The 17142-nt window shown below is 51.8% G+C and overlaps 4 protein-coding genes across 4 annotated transcripts; 3 read left to right on the forward strand and 1 right to left on the reverse strand.

The window, feature by feature from the left end:
• Window positions 1–884: 884 nt before the first annotated feature.
• On the forward strand, window positions 885–4973 carry STEHIDRAFT_69028 (uncharacterized protein; the record flags this gene model as incomplete). Its single annotated transcript, XM_007310991.1, has 7 exons — window positions 885–1209; window positions 1399–1641; window positions 1701–1780; window positions 3385–3645; window positions 4123–4170; window positions 4242–4502; window positions 4572–4973. The coding sequence occupies 7 exons, from the start codon at window positions 885–887 to the stop codon at window positions 4971–4973; spliced, it is 1620 nt and encodes a 539-aa protein (XP_007311053.1).
• Window positions 4974–6402: 1429 nt separating this feature from the next.
• On the forward strand, window positions 6403–7041 carry STEHIDRAFT_69027 (uncharacterized protein; the record flags this gene model as incomplete). The annotated part of the gene is made up of 1 exon (XM_007310990.1): window positions 6403–7041. One exon carries the CDS (start codon window positions 6403–6405, stop codon window positions 7039–7041), a length of 639 nt encoding a protein of 212 aa, XP_007311052.1.
• Window positions 7042–12151: 5110 nt separating this feature from the next.
• On the forward strand, window positions 12152–12971 carry STEHIDRAFT_116322 (uncharacterized protein; the record flags this gene model as incomplete). The annotated part of the gene is made up of 4 exons (XM_007311088.1): window positions 12152–12221; window positions 12360–12401; window positions 12577–12767; window positions 12828–12971. The coding sequence occupies 4 exons, from the start codon at window positions 12152–12154 to the stop codon at window positions 12969–12971; spliced, it is 447 nt and encodes a 148-aa protein (XP_007311150.1).
• Window positions 12972–16156: 3185 nt separating this feature from the next.
• STEHIDRAFT_163415 (uncharacterized protein) lies at window positions 16157–16609 on the reverse strand (the record flags this gene model as incomplete). The annotated part of the gene is made up of 2 exons (XM_007311089.1): window positions 16157–16433; window positions 16512–16609. 2 exons carry the CDS (start codon window positions 16607–16609, stop codon window positions 16157–16159), a joined length of 375 nt encoding a protein of 124 aa, XP_007311151.1.
• Between the last annotated feature and the right edge of the window lie 533 nt (window positions 16610–17142).

Raw genomic sequence — 17142 nt, forward strand, 5'->3', positions numbered from 1 at the left:
CGGCCGATACGTCCTGCCCTCCAACACTTCCTTGTCTAGGCGTCGAACTCTTCCAGTATTTCTCGGCGAGCCGAGTGTTTCTGCATCCAGTTCTGGCTCTTCCGTTTGTTCGGTCGTGTCGCAGGACGCGTGGTCCGTCTCCTTTGTCAACGCGGATGATGACCTCTCCGCAGGACCTGTCCCTCGGAGGCTCTACATCTCGGTTCAGCTCGGCTCTATTAGTCTTTTCGTAAGGCAAGGCCAGTATCTATATGTAAATCAGGGAAGACAGGATGCGGGGAAGCAGGAAGCCGAGGAGCAACGAGGGGAAGACGTGAGTTTAATAAGAGGATGCGTCGGATGTCATCGTGAAACGTTGCGCATAACATAGCGTTCGATCTGCATGTACAGTGAAAGTCACAGGGGTGTGCAGGTGATACGGTCGAATGTAGCGTAGGAGAAAATCGGGAGAAATGGGGATATCTCGCATGAGGTTTGGAGCGTTCATATTCTGTGGGGGATGCAATTTGTGGCGCGTCTGCAGGAGGCGAAATTCGAAACAAAACGAAACGAAAAGCAGTGGGTGGGAGAACAGGTCGCTATATATAGAAAGGTGAATTTTTGTCCTGATATTATTTACGTAGGATGTGAGAGTGGCGGGAGGAAGGGGTGAGAAGGCAAATTAATTCCCATGCTTGGGCGTGCTAATCTGCGCTTCGAAGGGCTTCTACTCCAGCCACTTGCTGCCGACTGACTCTGCCTTACTTTCTTCGCGAGCGACTTCGACGTTTGCCTTGTTGCTCTTGACCACCACCCTCGTCGTCTAACCCAATTTTCAGCATTCATCGTACACCTCGTCTTTGATTCTGTTCAGATATCGTTCATCTATCAACGAGTCACTACAGATGGTATCGACGCAAATAGCGGTCATAGCTCCCTTCGACCGCGTTCCTAACGAGATCATCGAGCATGTCGCTTTCTTCACCGCAACCCTAGGCCGCCCTGGTCCCCCAGCCGACCTCATTTCTCTCCAGCTCGTCTCTCGCCGCTTCGCATCCACGCTTTCCACGTCCACGAACCCGCATTTCTATGTTCTCATCTTCAGGGCCAAATTCGATGCCGAGGCTTACTTCAGGAGGTTGGGGCCCGAGGCGAAGATCTCGGAGAACGTGGTGAGGGAGCTGAAGAGGAGATTCACGCTGTTGACGAGGTTTAGGGGGCTCCAGCATTGTTTCGTACAGGTGCAGCAGATGCAGACCACGAACCCACCGATCCCGCGCCTCCCTGGGCATGGGGCTATTCCGACCCTTCGCCCAACCGCACCTGCCGAAGGGGATCAACCTACTCTTGCTGCGAGTGAAAGTGAGAGGGAGAATCAGAGCGAGAGGAAAGGGGACGGAGACGAAGACGAGGATGGAGCGAAGGTGACTTTGAAGACGAAGGAGATGCTTTGGATGGCCTATCTCATGATGCTCGAGAACGACGGGCTGAACGAGCGAACACTCAGGAAGTATGGTAGGCTCGATTCATGGCTTCGTAACTTTTGGTTCGATCCCGAAGGGGCGAGCTTCGCTACGTATGCTCTCGGGGATAATCTCTGGCCGCCGGACTCGGAGTTTTCGACGCTAGCAATGTGGTTGTTCTGGCTCCTACTCAAGCCGGGTATGTTTTGTCTCTTTCTATAATTTTGTTTTGCGATGTTGACCTGGGCAATATCGTAGAGGAGTATCTTGTCCTCGATGAACAGACCTTCCGCTCCATCGTCAGCATCCTCAAGCTTATTGCGCTGGGTGCACACAAGGTGAGCATCTCCTGTCCTCGAGAGCGTTTTTCCTTTTCTCTTCCCTCTGTGCTTTTCTCTCTCTTGGCTTCTCCTTGCTTCATGCCCTATCACACTCTATATTTCATGCTATCGTGCGTAAATTTCTGTGCAAAACGGTCGAAATGAAACACGTTCTTGCGTTCTGCATTTTGCCTTTCTCCGCATTCATTTTATGGCCATTATTCCTTTCCTAACCAGGCGCAGATCATCGCGTTCGCGGTCTCCGTAACTGTGTGCGAGCAGGCGGTGTGGGGCAAAGCGCGAGTCCCGATGAACTCGCGGTGTCGTCATCCATCGTCGTCGCTTTGAATCGATTTTATTTCATCTCATCCTTCGAAGGCACGTCTCTGCGTGTTCCTCGAGATCGCTGGCGTTGCGAGCACGAGCACGACGGGCGTGATTACTTTGGAGGTTAATTTTTGCTTCGCTGTTTCGTTGTTGGATGTCGGCGTCTTCCGAGCATGATCGCCGTGCATCGCGGCTTCCCTGTTCGTCGTGCATGCGCGCATCGCGATGACGATGGTCGCGAGACTCGTGGAAGTTCCATCTCGTCTCCACTACGCGGCGTCTCCCGCGCCCGTCGTTCGCTTGATCGCCGCGTCACCCAAACATCTGGAGAATTACCGTAACGTTAAATCAACATTAGGAGCACCATTCATTATCGGCTGTCAATATTGATGTCAACGTTGCTAAGCCGTGTCTTGAGCTTACGTGCTCTCTTTTATGGGAATATGCAAGTAATGCCGCCGGTAATAATAACGGCAGTACTTACTCACATAGGCCCCTTCACGCCTCCTCTCTTTCATTTTTCTTCACTACACACTCCTCGAGAGTGGATTGACGGAGATGAAAACCCAAAGGTTCTCATTTTGTCCTCGGGCGATTGCGAGCCCCGACTTGCGTTCTCGTATCGCGCGGCGAGATCTCTCGTCGTAAAGCGTGATTCGGTGGCATTCGATACCTTCGGGTGTCTTGTCAAAGATTGCGATGATTCGGGTTGCGTGTTCGTGGTTGTCGAGTGAGGTCATTCGCCATGCGAGGTGTGCGTGGATTAGGCGGTTTCGCGGGTTTGTGGGTTCGTTTAACTGCGTATCGATAGCGTTGATTCGATACACGACGGAGAGTGTGTAGAGCGAATTGGAGTTCGTGAGTGTCGGTCACGTTTTTGTGCGCTGTTTGGAGCGATTAAAGTTGACGTGACGGCGTGCACCTATATACATTTGACCCACGATCTCGGGATATGTACCTCCTGTGCATTTTTGAGGGTTTGGGGCTTTCTGTGGTGGATGTGTTTTGTGGATGTTCATTCAGCTCTTTGAGGAGCTCGGAGTATGAGATGACAACGCGGGAGGTGGTGATTCACGCGCGGGTTCCGTCAGATAGGTTTTCTGAATGATCGAACGGAACGAGCGATTGTTCCTTGGGCGAAACTATCTCGCACGCCCATCTCTCCTCCATAATGTGGCATTGCCTCGATTTTATTTCTCACGTGTCAATATCCTCTACCATTCCATATTATATCTCATACATCTTTCTGTGACCTCCCAAAATCGCCTGAAATCGCTCGCTAACCCACTCCACAGTACCCAGTAACCCAGCCCGAATGGATCGAATTCCTCCCCCCATCCCCCTTGCGCAACACCACCCCGACATCCTACGCCTCCTACCCCCTCCTCGTCGCCCCGCCTCTTGCCGCGCCCGCGATCCTGAGCTATCTCAGTCTGGCGCCGAAGAGCGTGAACAAGGCGGACACGTTCAAGAATAGCCCGTTGGCGCCGAGTGGGATATGGCAGATGTTGAGGGAGGAGGCGGAGGCGTTGAGTGCAGAGGAGGAGGATGCAGAGGTTGAAGGTGGTGATGCAGAGAGGGAGGGAGAGCGTGCGGAAAATGTTACGGTGGATAAGGGAAAGGGGAAGGAACGTGAGGGGGCACCCGTACAAGCCGCCGAAGGTCAAGACTCGACCGCCACCGCCACCACCATCACTACCGAAAGAGTCAAGCCGGCCCAGGAGTCGAGGGAGCTCGACTTCCACCACGTCAAGCTCAGTTTCGAGTGGGAATCAGAATGGAAACGGGCTCTGAGCCTCGCGAAGCGGGGGCCTCAGCTTGGTTCGGGCATCGGGATGGGCCCATTCGGAGGAGTTGGGCCTGGGGGTCCCGCTGGTGGATTTGGACTGGGCGGGATGGGGCCTGGAGGAGGGTCTGCTACGGGAGGACCGGCGGGTGGGATGGGTGGGCTGGGTGGAGGTGGATTGGGAGTGGGAGCAGGAGCAGGAGCGAATTCGGGGGCGCAGGAGAGAGAGACAGTGAGGCCTACGGAGGCGTTCAAATTGGGAAACTTGGACGGAGTTTGGGAGGGACTTTTCACCGTGCGTCTTCTCGTTGTTTTATTTTCCTCGTCTTAAAAAAGAAGAAGCCGATTTGGGGATTCCTTTGTTAGTACACGGAGTTCACAGCGTACGCCGCCCTCCTCTCCGGCGCCCCTCCACCCACACTTCACCGTACGCTCGTCGCCCGCCACCAACAAACCTGGAAACTTCGCGAATATCATCTTCTCGGTCCCGAAGAACCGAACGAGCCCCAGAGCGGCAACACCAACTCCAACACCAACAACACGGCGCAGAACGTCCCTGACCGGTACCGCCCGCTGTCGATGGGAGACCCGCTGAGGGCGTACCTGCCCACGGGAGTGGATATCAGCGTCGTAGGTGGTGGGCAGGAGAGGTTGGAGGTGAGGGAGCCAGGGAGGAGGGGTATGTTGGTGTATCAGAGGTGTCCGGGTTTGCTCTCTGTGCCCACGACGGACCCTCCAAATCCCTTGACATCCAACGCGTCGCCTCCACCCACTACCGCGCAAGACGAGATCGAGCCGGTCGCGCAAACCGCCTATCAGCGCCGCGTGCGCGACGTACTCATCAAAGGCGAAGGCCACTCCGCCTGGGGCCAGTTCAAGCTCGTCGGCCGTGTGCGGCCGTACGACGGGTTCGTGAGCCTGAGCAAGGAGTATCTGGACGGGGACCGGGGGAAGTGGTTGTACCGTGGGTTTTTGGTGGGCGATAAGTATGGGAGTTTTACGGGGAGGTGGAGGGATACGTTGAGCCCGGCGGCGGTGCCGGGGTATGAGGGGTGTTTCTTTATGGGGAGGAGGAGGGGGGGAGGGATGGATGTGTGAGAGCGCGGAGTGTTGTGATTTCTTGAGTTCGTTCTTTGGACAGCCTGATTTTTTTTCTTGATTGTTTCCTTCTCGGGTTCGAAGGTCTCGTCTCTTGATGTGGTATGCTGTCCCTCTACATTTCTTTAATCTCCCACACCATGCTTCGGATTCCTTTCTTGATTACACCCTCCCTCTTTTCGGGAGCTGCTACTGACTTCTCTGCCTATTTTTGTGTCTCCCTCGTCGTTACTCGCTCTCCGTCGCTGCTCTTTTCTTGCTTTTGTGTCACATTATCTATTCCATCTTTTCTCGCCCTCTTTCCCTCTACCTCTCGGCTCCTCGCAAACTCGAACCCATCTTTTAGGATCTCTGTTCTATAGTCCATGCTTCTCGATGTGCATTTTCTTTCGTGCCAATGCGCCCTCGTCCTCCTGTCTTCGAGAGTCGTACGTTGGCTCACAATTTCTTGGTGTACGCACTAGGTAGTGTATGAGTATTGTCGACTCTAGTCGCGCCGTGGATGTTGATGCCAATTATTTTCTTTGTGTCCCATTCCTGTCGAGCATGACGGTTTGAGAGGTATTTTTGTACCAGCTTGAGCGTGTTCCCTCGACCGACTGAACATTCGAGTCTGTTAACTTACCAACATTCACTGAGAATAGGGGCGTGAGTCGGTCGGACTACTGTACCTCCCAGAAGTTAGACGACCGCTTACGTAACGTGGGAACTCCCGTGAGGAGGCGACGGACCCTTGGGACAGCGGGACACAGGCGACGGCCAGTCACCTTGCCTCCGAGGGAGAGTGACCCGGCCCTGTACAAATGGTCAGTACTTCGAACCTTTCTCGATTTCACGTCCATCTGCAGTGGTACTTGCAGTTCTGTATCTAAACACTAATTAAAACAATTTTATATTATTTGTTGAAGAAAATACGAGAAAATACGAATATATTACCCTATGGTGCACTCCACTTAGTCACCACCAAAAAAAAACAGTGGCCAAATCGGCCGGAGGCCGAAAAAAAATGAGGAACAATAATATATATATTGATTTCGGCCTTTATTTACATCTGCGGGGCCACAACGCGAGTAACCCCTTCGAGAAATGAACGGAAATTGACGACCGTCGCCAACGGCGCAAAGAGCAAACGACAACGCCACCGAAATACCACTCGTACCACCCATGGCTAAACGGCCTAAACATCTCCTTGAGGCTGCAGCTCGAGCTCGAGCTGCAAGACAAGAAAACCGGAAGCGACCAGAAGACATACCTGGTACCTTAAGCTTGGAATGATCTGACCATGATCGATCCAATTGCCCGACAGATCACAGAACGCATAATTCCCGCCATCGAGTCTGAGATCGGTCCCGGCTGCCAGGCGTTGATCATGGTCGACAACTCGCAAGGACATTCAGCGTATTCCGAAGACGCCTTACTCGTTACTCGGATGAATGTCAATCCGGGTGGCAAACAGGCCTTGCTTCGAGATGGCTGGTTTGTCGATGCAGCCGGTAATCGCCACCCACAGCAGATGTCGTTCCCTTCCGATCATCCCACGAATGCGAACCAAGCGAAAGGACTCAAACAGGTTCTTCATGAGCGAGGCCTTTGGACAACGAACATGCGTGGGAGGTGCAAGAAGTGCGAACACGACACCGTCAACTGTTGTGGCAAGCGCGTACTCGAACTTCAACCGGATTTCAAGGCTCAGAAATCCCTGGTGCAAGAAGTCATCGAGGCCGCGGGACACCTTTGCATTTTCCTTCCCAAATATCATTGCGAGCTCAACTTCATTGAATACTTTTGGGGCGCGGTCAAGCGCCATCTTCGAGAGAATTCCGATTACACTTTCGACACACTCAAGACGAACATGCCGGCTGCACTTGCGTCTGTGCAGTTGACGACAATCCGGCGATGGGAGCACCGGATGCAAAGGTGGATGGATGCTTACAGGGCAGGTATGGAGACTCAGAAAGCAAACTTACATGTCCGTAACTACAGTTCTCGCAAGTACACGTCCCACAGACGCATTCCGGAGGGTGTGGCGCGCCACTATGACATCACGGATTTCCGCCGAGGCTTGTAATCAATTGCACCGATTAAATGGCGGCGCAAGGTGGCGGTGGGTTAACTGCAGTTATATCGCCCTTGAAAATACTTATTTGGGCTGAAACAGGTTTTTAAAGGTTAGAAAGCTACGGAATGTTAGATTGGCTTGGGATCGGCCCCATTCCTAGACCCGCCGAGTTCGGCCGGAATCGATGCGTCACCAAAGAAGGCGCAGTTTGGGACTCAGCGTGGGACTTGCCAGCGCACTCATGATTTTCTTGCGCGGGCTGATTCCCTTTCGAGTTGGACCACCATTATCCCCTCATCCCTTCTTCCCCCAAGTCCGAAGCCTTCGCTGGTCACTTCATCTTCGGCCCCAGCGTTTACTCTACGATGGCCAAGGCCTTTTCTTTCACATGGTGCTATACGGCTCGGACGCTCTTGGCAGATTTGCGTGGCGAGCGCGTGTTGACGTGAAGGTGGCAGGTCGGGTGCGTTGTTGCGTTCCCTTCGTTTCGTTCTTGTTTGTTTTCCTGTTCGCCCTCGCTTTCGTCCTTTCCCACATCCCCTCTGCACAAGACGACGCAGACACTGTGCGTCGTCTTAGGACTAGGGGATGGCATTATCAATGTACGGCGTGAATGTCGTACGCGACGCGCTGTCGTGTGCGGGCAACTACTTACGTTCGTACCTGATCTTGAGCACCTCTACGCACACTCGCATATCCTGTCCGACAATACCAGTGAAATGCTTTCTGTTTCTTACTTTCTTTGGTCTCGTCTTGCTGCTGTTGCCCGATCTGTATAACACCTCGCCTGTAATTGCTACCTCATCCTTTGTATACTTATGTATGTATGTACATAGTGCTACCCAACACACAATGCCATAATCTGCGAACTATTTATTGCTCGATCACGCTGTTAAAATGACCACGAAACTACAACCTGGGCTGAAGAGATGTGACCGTTGACAGATTTTGAGGGCCTATAGTAACTTGGGCTCCTTCGCTATAGTCCTTGCAATATGTGAATGAGCACAATAACCCATTTCACTTGTTGTAGAAGTATTTCAGTGATTGCACCAAATATATGACCTTGCGAACGAAATATATGAGTTTGCAAGACTCGGCAGATTTCCGTGATGGACCAGTAATATGTATATTTTTATGCTTATGTAATCTCCCGGCCAAAACTGCGTACCCCGAAATTTATTCCTCCCTCATTTTTCAAGTTATCGAAATTTTGTCTTGGGGTTCGATTGCTATTGTCAAAAGGAGTCTTTTTGCAAGACGGATAAGAAAATGGTGGAAAATTGAATATCTTTATTGCATTGTTCGATTTTGGTGGTGACTAAGTGGAGTGCACCATAGGCGACAAGAACCTCGGGACACCGGGACAAGCGCCCAAATAGGCGACGCGACAGGCCCCTCGGGACACCGGACGTCGCCTAACGTCTGGGAGGTACAGTATTACCCCGGGTCGATAAGATTAGCGCTTTCTCGGTGATCGCTTTTTTCTCGCTCCCTGAGTTGTCTTTCCGCTCGCTCTCGTCCACGCTCTCCTTCTCCTTCTCTACATACCGGCAGCTCCAAAGATATACCTGGTAGCTTCCTTCTAAAGAAACTGAACAGTTTTCTCATTGTTACTACTTCGTCCTGTATTGGCCTTCGCGACCACAGGAATCCCCTTCAACTCCTTCGAGCTCAACTGTCAACTGCTTCAACGCCCCGCTGCTGCTAGCCGCAAGTTATACCTCTTCATACCACAGCGCCGACGTCACGTTCTTACTTCATCGTGATATTTTGAGGGACAATCCAACATGGACACAAAACTGGACCGAATGCTACCGAATGACGACGACGCGTTCTTCGAACCAGCGAGGCCACCAATTCGAGAGTTTCTCTGTGCCTTAGCACTTGAACGTTTGAACCACCACCCCGTTCCTCGACACCTCCCCTACAGTATCCGTCTCAGCCTCCGCCCGCTTTTCCGACCTCACCTCCACCACCGCCACCACCTCGCACCCATAGGAGAACCTCCATCAAAACCCCTCTATCCGAAGCCCGCAACAGTCTTGTGACTCGTTCACCCTCATCGAGTGCTCCGTCGCCCGCAGCCAAGGGTTGCTTGTGGAGAAATATTTGAAGGTGACGAGGATCGATTGATGTTGGTGGCGAAGATCGACGAGATAGATGCGGAGGTCTAGAGGATGTCACTTGGGTGTATGAATGTAGAGGAGGGAGGGAGACGGTTTTAGGAGGCGTTTCAGAGGTTTTTGGAGGAGAGATTCAGCTCGTGTGTGGAGAGCTTATGTTGACGTTTGCAGGCGTACGACCGGCTGGCGGAACCACAGGCTGTGAATTTGCATAGGCTGTATCATTTTCAAGGATTGGAATATGCGACGAGTACGTTGAACCATCTGGACGACTCGCTTGTACTTCGGACAGACTCCCCGTGCATGTTCGAACACGGCGACGTTTGCATCGAATTTCTCAAAGCACAGGTATACCACTCCACATCTTTTCTTCCTGATCTCCACGGATAACTAACCCTCTATTGCTGATATGTGTGATCCAGAGCCATTCTCGCGAAGCAGATCTCTACCTCGGCGTTCAACAATGTATGGCCCGCGCAACAACGCTCATCAAAATTCTATTCGTCACGTCTTTTGATATGCTCATGCAAGATATCCGACGGAGCTCATAAAGAAAAGGTACGTTCTCTCTACTTACGACCACCACGTCCATCGTACCTACGCCACACTAGTTTACGTCACGTCACGCCATCTTCTCCCTCTCCTGCTCCTTTTGTCCCTCTCGTCCTCTTCCTCATCATGTTGTTCCGACTCACTGACTGCCAACCTAGGCGAATACGGCATCCCTTTGACAGCCCAGAAACCGTCATCTACACCCACTTCCAGCCTCTTCCAGCCCGTCCGCATCGACTGGCTCCGGTCCTCTCGAAGCTCGGGGCGGTCGGCGTCGCAGCACGATCAGTTTGCTCTTTCGTTCCAGTACGTTTCCTCTGTCCTCCACCTCCAGACTCTTGGCCCTTTGTTTTCTTCGCTTCGATAGTGTCGTCCTCCTTGGCGTTTTTTTTCGTTGCAATCTCATCGCTTGGCCTATTGCACAATGCTCAAACGTGGGCGCCACACTATTCCTCGGCCCGGTTCGTATGTAACTAGTGTGATATAATTGCTGACACGAATTCATGGTTTTCTTATATAGGAGGGATCTATGGGGTGGTTTACGGCAACGCATGGGATCGTGTAGGGAAGGTTCGTCGAGGTATTGGGAGGGTTGGGAGTGGGGAGGAGGAGCCCGTCGAGGTGGTACGTCCGACTCTTTGGATTTGCATTCATCGTCGTCGTCATCAACACCATCGCGATAGGACCTATCCTTCAATCAATGGCCACAGACGAGTGCGGGTGTAGCTTTCTGAAGCAGCTCTGCACGGCCGGGCGGGAACACTATCAGTGCTGTGTCGATTCTGGGGAGTATGAGCTTTAGTGCGTCTTGCTTAAATTTCATTTCGTTCTAGTCTTCTCGGATATCGATAGAGTTGAAGGCGCACATTCCGGTGGAGACCGCGGAGTCGACGAAGCAAGAGGAGCAGACAGAGAAAGCGTGATGTATCGCGCCGGGTATGGTTATAGCGCGAGGGGGGAGTATAGTACCTGCTTCAAACTTGCGATGAAGAGAAGTACTGATATGTCGAGAGGGCCGATGTCGACAGCGAAGAGGATCCGCTAGTGAAGGTCTAGAAAAGGGAGAAAACTGAGCACACACCAAGCTTAGAACAAGAGTGGTATTATCGATAATACGGCCTCGTGACTGCGATGGGACCCATGAGTTTCGACGACTGAGCTGTGGGTGGTGGAACAGAGCAGATCTTTCAGTATACAAGCAGGTTCGAAGCAAGGAGAGGGGGTCGACGGCAGGGAATTGTTCGGTGCCACATCTGGAGATAAGATTAGATGTATTGGCCGAGCGATAAAAGTGAACTTCGACAGTCCCTCTTCCCCTCCACGACCTCACCCACCCTAACATCCTGCCAGTCGCGACCAATTATATCTCTATACCATCACGCTAGCCTACTGAGCACAGAATCCGAACCCAATCACAACGAAAGCGAATGACGTCCATCCGGCGGCGAAGCGCGCCACCTCACGCACTTGCTCACAGCCATGAAACTGCAAACCGTCCTTCTCGTTCGAGGAGTTGAAGTCAAGGCAACACTATGAGACCTCGACGACCTGAGATTAGTATCCGTGAACAATACGCTTGATATTCATTCGTTGCCATTCAAGGTCCGTCTCGTCGCACTTTGTCCATCCTCTTGACAGCTGACGCTGCACAACGGTGAATAGTTTACGGCGGGGGAAGTGAGCTCCTGGGTATCAATATCCGTCAGTTTCGTTGAATTACGACCTCCATCCCGACAGTCAACACTCGGCATCCCCTTCTTATGACCTCCGCCTTCGCCCGCTCCCCCTGTCTCTCCTCTGCAACCACCACACCCACGACCCCACACCAACACCCACATGTCCATCCCACCGTCCCGATAGGATCCCCGCAGTAGTTCCACGAATAGTTTGCACTCCTCGATAGGTTGCTAGTGCGCAGCCAAGATCGCATTTTTAGGAAACATCTAGAGTGGCTTGAGGTTTGGGCGTGCGTTTCTGAGATATTGGTGAGGAGGGTAGAGCAAGTCTAGGCCGAGATTGAGGGGATGGTAAAGAGGTGTAAGCTTGTAGGAGGCTTGTTAGTGGTCGCTATCTGAGGATGAGATTCTCCTCCGTGGGTATGTTGCGTTCGTGCTGAACTTGACACGTCTTTGAGTCGTGTAGGACCTGTCGGTTAAACAGCAGAAAGCGATCGGAAAGAGACTCGATTGTTCTCGGTAGTTTGAACGCACGACGAGGATATTCAACCATCCGGGCGGCTCGCTCGTCCTCCACACCGATCTCCTATATATTGTTGAACGCGTCGATCGCCTTTCTCAAGACTCTCGTAGGTTCTTCTCCTTCTCCCTCCCTTCCCTGCCCTCGATTCGTTCTGATTGCTGAGTCCTGACTCTTTCCGAATGTAGCGCCACTCTCGCGAAGTCGAGCCCTATCTCCGTTTGTAGCAGTGTAAGACTAGCACGATGACGCTTGTCAAGCTGTTTTTTGTTGGGTCATTGCTTGCATTCTCACAGGATCTTACACGGCGAAAAGGTATGTTCTTTCTACCACGCCCATAGTATCTGCGCCATACTACCACCTACGCCAGGCTACCCTCCGTCCACTCCCTTTGATCCCCTCTCGTTTCATTTTGTCGATGACTAACAACATCGATTCATCATCGTGACGCAGGAAGTCTGGTCGACAGCAACACAACCTCAATACTCGCTTCCAGTCCGTCCACTATCCAGTGGTTCCGGTCCTCTCCTCTCCGAGCTTGAGCGACGAGCAGCATCGCCGCCCAACCAATTCGTTTCCTTATCGCGGGTACGTTCGCTTCCTTCTTCTACATTCTGCTTTATCATTTTATCTGCGGATCTGTCTTCCACTTTGCTGTTCGTGCGATTAGGACGTCAAATGTGGCCGCCACATTCCTCTTCGCTGGAGTTTGTGATTTTTGACGTGAATGCTGATGCGAATTCTTGGTTCCTTGATCTAGGAGTGTCATACGGCGTGTTTCTTGGCGAGGAAAGTGATCGTAATGAGAAGGTTGGTCGAGGAAGTGAGAGGGTTGGAGGTGGAGTTGAGGTCGTCGAGGTGGTACGTCCCTTCTTCGCCCTTCTTCTCTGTCAGTACTATTCCCTATATCGCAAAATCAAGGCCACTTCAGCCGTGTTGGATGAGGAAGTGGCTGACTGTGTTGGTTTCGAAGCATACGGACTCCCTCGTTCGACTTTGAACATCTTTCGGAATGCGTGTGGGTACCTTGTTGATGAATGGATGAACGGGCGGACCGGCGAATAGACCGACGCATGAATTGATTGCCTGGCCGGGATATCTATGGGCGTGGGCACAGACGAGGGCGGGACGTAGTCGCTGGAATAAGTCCTGCACGGAAAACTGGGAGCCCCATTGGTCTCTTTTTGATTTCGGGGAAGAGGAACTCTGGTGTGTCTCCCTTCCACTAAGATGCTCCGCAGCTTTCTTCCTCGTCTCCTCAATCTTCTTCTCACCCACACTGTCTTTTGTGACGCATTGATCTCGTTACGTCTCACCTCTTCTCTGTAATCTTTTACCGTTCTGAACCAATTCGCGCTTCCACGATCGTTTCGTTGGTCGCTGACTGGATTCCTTTTCCGTATATCAGTCTTTCCTACCACACTCCCTTCCTCACTCCGTCCTTTGTCTTTCTCGACAAAGTATCGACATACTGCCCGTCATTTCGCCCCTATCACGGACATCCGAGCTCTACGAACCTATTCTACCCGCGGGTTCGGCCCAAGCGCCCAACCAATTGTACGACCAACGTCCTCAACTGATGCATCCAAACACACGCAATCAGTCCACCTATCAACGCACCCAATCGACAAACTGTCCACCTTCCTACCAAAAAAACAACTCGCACATGCAAGCATGCACACAATCACCAAACGAAACAACCAGAGCGCTTACCTCCAACCTCCTCGCGGCTATCTCTACGACGAGCTCTGTCCTCGTATCCTACACGAACAAAGGCTCGACGTGTTCTGTGAGGTATGCACCGTCTGTACTTGATGTACCATCGCTGCTGTGGAGGACGAGGGATCCGGTCTTCCACTGCATCCGGCTCAGATTCTGATGATTCGTTAGATCTCGTTGCGGGGTGTCCGAGGAATGAGAAATCAAGGATGCGGGGAGGTATGATAGACAGGATGAGGACGAATGGAGATAACGACGGGAGCGAGAAGGCATTGGGCGATGGTGCCACAGGATGCACAACCGATATTGCTGTTCGAGGTGTAGGGCGTGATGTGGAATGTGCCTGGCCAGTTCTTTCCCAGTTCTCGGATAGATGATATTGATTGGTCGGATGGTGGGTAAGGGCGAGAAGTCAGCGAAAAAGTTAGTCTTTTCTTTTTTGCGTATGTCCACGTCCATGTCCATATCGGGGTACTGATTTTATTCAATTCGTCCTGCCCTGTTTCGTTCCATGGCGTTAGGCCCGAACCGAACCGAACCGAACCTCACCGGGAAAAGCAAAGAAGCAGACGCGATAGATCTAATTGTAAGCCAGAATTTCCAGCTTTCGGAAGCGACGAGGGGGGATGTATACTTTGCACCCGACGGCGAGGAAGACGACGTAGGTTTGGGCTCAGTTGTCTGAGTTCGTGCAGGTGCGTTTCTTCAACTGTCTGTCAATCCGTTTCCGTTGCATGGATTCTTGTGTCGGTGCGTGCGGATCCAGAGGCTGAGCTGGCGCTCTTTTCTGTTGTATGTTGGGGTGTGCGGATATGTCAGCCAGCGAGCTTCTGAGACTTCGCACAAGTAGCACTCAATCACGGTCATTTATCGCTGATCAACGCGTCCGAACTCATCAAATAACAAGCAGCCATTGTTACCTTTCCACTCACACCCGTAGTGGAAATTAAATCCTAGACTTCACCACGGAAATTACACGCGAGATGGCAATCGTAATACCGAACTAACTCCACCGCCGCCACCTCCACACCCCCTACAAGTTCCTCGCCGAAAAAAACCAAACTCCCTCGCAGGCGCATGGTCGGGAATAGATTTAGCGGAGCGAGGGGCATGAATAAGCCTAGGAGAAGAGCTTGACATGGTATTGTCTCTTGTGAGACTTTGCTAATATTGAGGGAGAGATAGTGAGACGGCTTGAGGGGCTGACAACGAGGTTGGATGCGGACAGCGTCACGACGGTTGTGGGGGTGAAAAGCGTGGCTATTGTGTGCCGATTCGGATGTAGGAACGGAAATGGTTTTGTAAGAGTGAGATCATTGTCCTTGTAGATACAGAGGTAGGTGTGTTAATTCGAGGAAATCCAGCTGTCATAGCATATAATTGCTGCAAATCATGAAAAGAGTTCAGCAGTGTATACACAGTAACTCCTGTGGTGTCATCGTACATAGTGTGGAACCAAAAAATAGGAAACAGACACACATCAGTGTAACGAGACAAAGCAAGCCGCCAAGGTGAGAGCCCAGATGACGGAAGACCATCACGTGGAGAGTGGAATAACCTAGTCTATTGCGCGGTGTGCTAGCGAATTCAGATAAACCAACGTCAATATCCCGCTATTCGGAGATGTAGTCGACGAGATCACGCTTACTATGTCCTGGAAGGGTTATACTTCGAGCCTGTCAATCTGGCTGTTGAGAATCGAGCTAGTTGCAGCTCGACGTTGCGAGACGTTTCGAATCTCGATACGTTTCGGTATTCAGTCTGAGTCAGCGGCGCAGCCGCATGTTGTTATTCCTTGCCCTTACAGGCAAGTGGAGCAGGTTTATAGTATTTTGTAGAATATTCTAGATGTACTGTACAAGTAGTATAAATTGTGCAATAGACCTTATATGTTACGAGTTTTCTGGAAATTTTTCAATCCAGATCAGTACAAACTCAGCTCAAAACATGGTGATTTCCAGTACTAAATGCCCGGTGGCGCAAGAAATTTCTTTCTTCGTGATTGGCCAAGCGCGCTCCACGCCCGCCATTACGCCGAAGTAACTTGGAACGGCGACGGGATAGTCAATCCAAAAAAAGCTCCACTTGGTTCAAGACCAATACAAGGTCAGTACAAAAAGAGGTCGAGTTTTTCACTAACATATAAGGTCTAATACATGTCTCGTCGTAGGGCATCGGATTGCCCTAACGCGAGTCGTTCTCACCAACCAGCGCGATTGCAATCCCTCGTCCATTTTCCTCTGATTTTTCGTGCTTTTTCACTCTCGCTCACGAAAATCCAACACTGGCTCTCAGATCCACAGAGATCTCCTACCCACGCAAGCACGCTAATTCAATATTATCCCTTCGGAAGCGAGAATTGCACTCGGACTCGCCAAGGACGGGCAACCGAAACAAAATACTGCTCCAACAGTGATCCATTCCGAGCTGATCGACTTCTGAAGCGCATCTTCCTCGCCGCCTGAGAGGCCGAATAAGCCCGCGCCTCAGGGAACCCACCCCTCACCGCCAGTGAGGCCCTATACCCAGCATCATCCATCATTCCCAGCTGCAACGTCTCTCTTCCCTACAGCAGCGTTGAAAACAGTGTCGGTAATCGCGACTACACAATCGACATGGAAGTATATCTTTGGTCCTTTGAGCGCGATCTTGATAATATCGGTGTTGAGATCGTTGCCGACGAGTAGGTTGGCGAGTTGGGATGCGAGGGTATCGAGTGGTCCTGATCGTGGAATACCAAAGATGCGTTCGCGGCCGGGGGATCGTTGGATGGAGGATGCGAAGCCTGATACGAGGATGTCGAATGTTCTACACGCGAGCGAGTGGCATGCTGGTCGTCAGCAAACCCAACATCCAATAACTCAGACACAAGATGCGGAAATCTACCTTGGCGTACAGTCAAACGTAAGATAGCCAGCATCGTCATCAACGCGTCCCCAGCTCGGAACACGTCCGAGTCTACGAGAGCCTGAGATAGTCGACATTATTTGGTGGGCCGAAAACTCTTGTACGGGACAGGACGTCGATGGCAGAGTTGCGGGAGGGCCCGAAGATAATGGCTTTGGCGGCGAGGGGGTCCAAGAACGGAGATATTGGTAAGCAGGTTCGCCAAACCTAGGGAAATCCAGATTAGGATTTCCCCAAGTAAACCAATATTACGGCAATATCGTTATGCATAGGAAGATCTGGCGCTGCTGTCAGGAACACTGCCTAGGTTCGGATATCCGACTGTTTCCTGGATTTTCCTAGGTTTGGCGAAGCAGCCCCCGATGTACGAAGGGCGCGCAGTCACGCTGTGCCGTGTTTTCAACTTCGACGGTTGCTTTACAGTCTGTCCGCCTGGATGACTTCTTAAAGAGCGACGACGAAGCACGTCATCGGTCTCCATCTACGCTTCGCCAAAATACGCGTTAAGTACCTCGAGATCTGTACAGAGCTGGCCGCTAGATGGACGAGGATGTAGGATTAGTTCAAGTGAATAAGCAATGAGGGAGGGCCGTAGGAGAGGGTGGAAGTG

This window comes from Stereum hirsutum, assembly GCF_000264905.1.
Source record: "Stereum hirsutum FP-91666 SS1 unplaced genomic scaffold STEHIscaffold_23, whole genome shotgun sequence".
Lineage (NCBI taxonomy): Eukaryota > Fungi > Basidiomycota > Agaricomycetes > Russulales > Stereaceae > Stereum > Stereum hirsutum.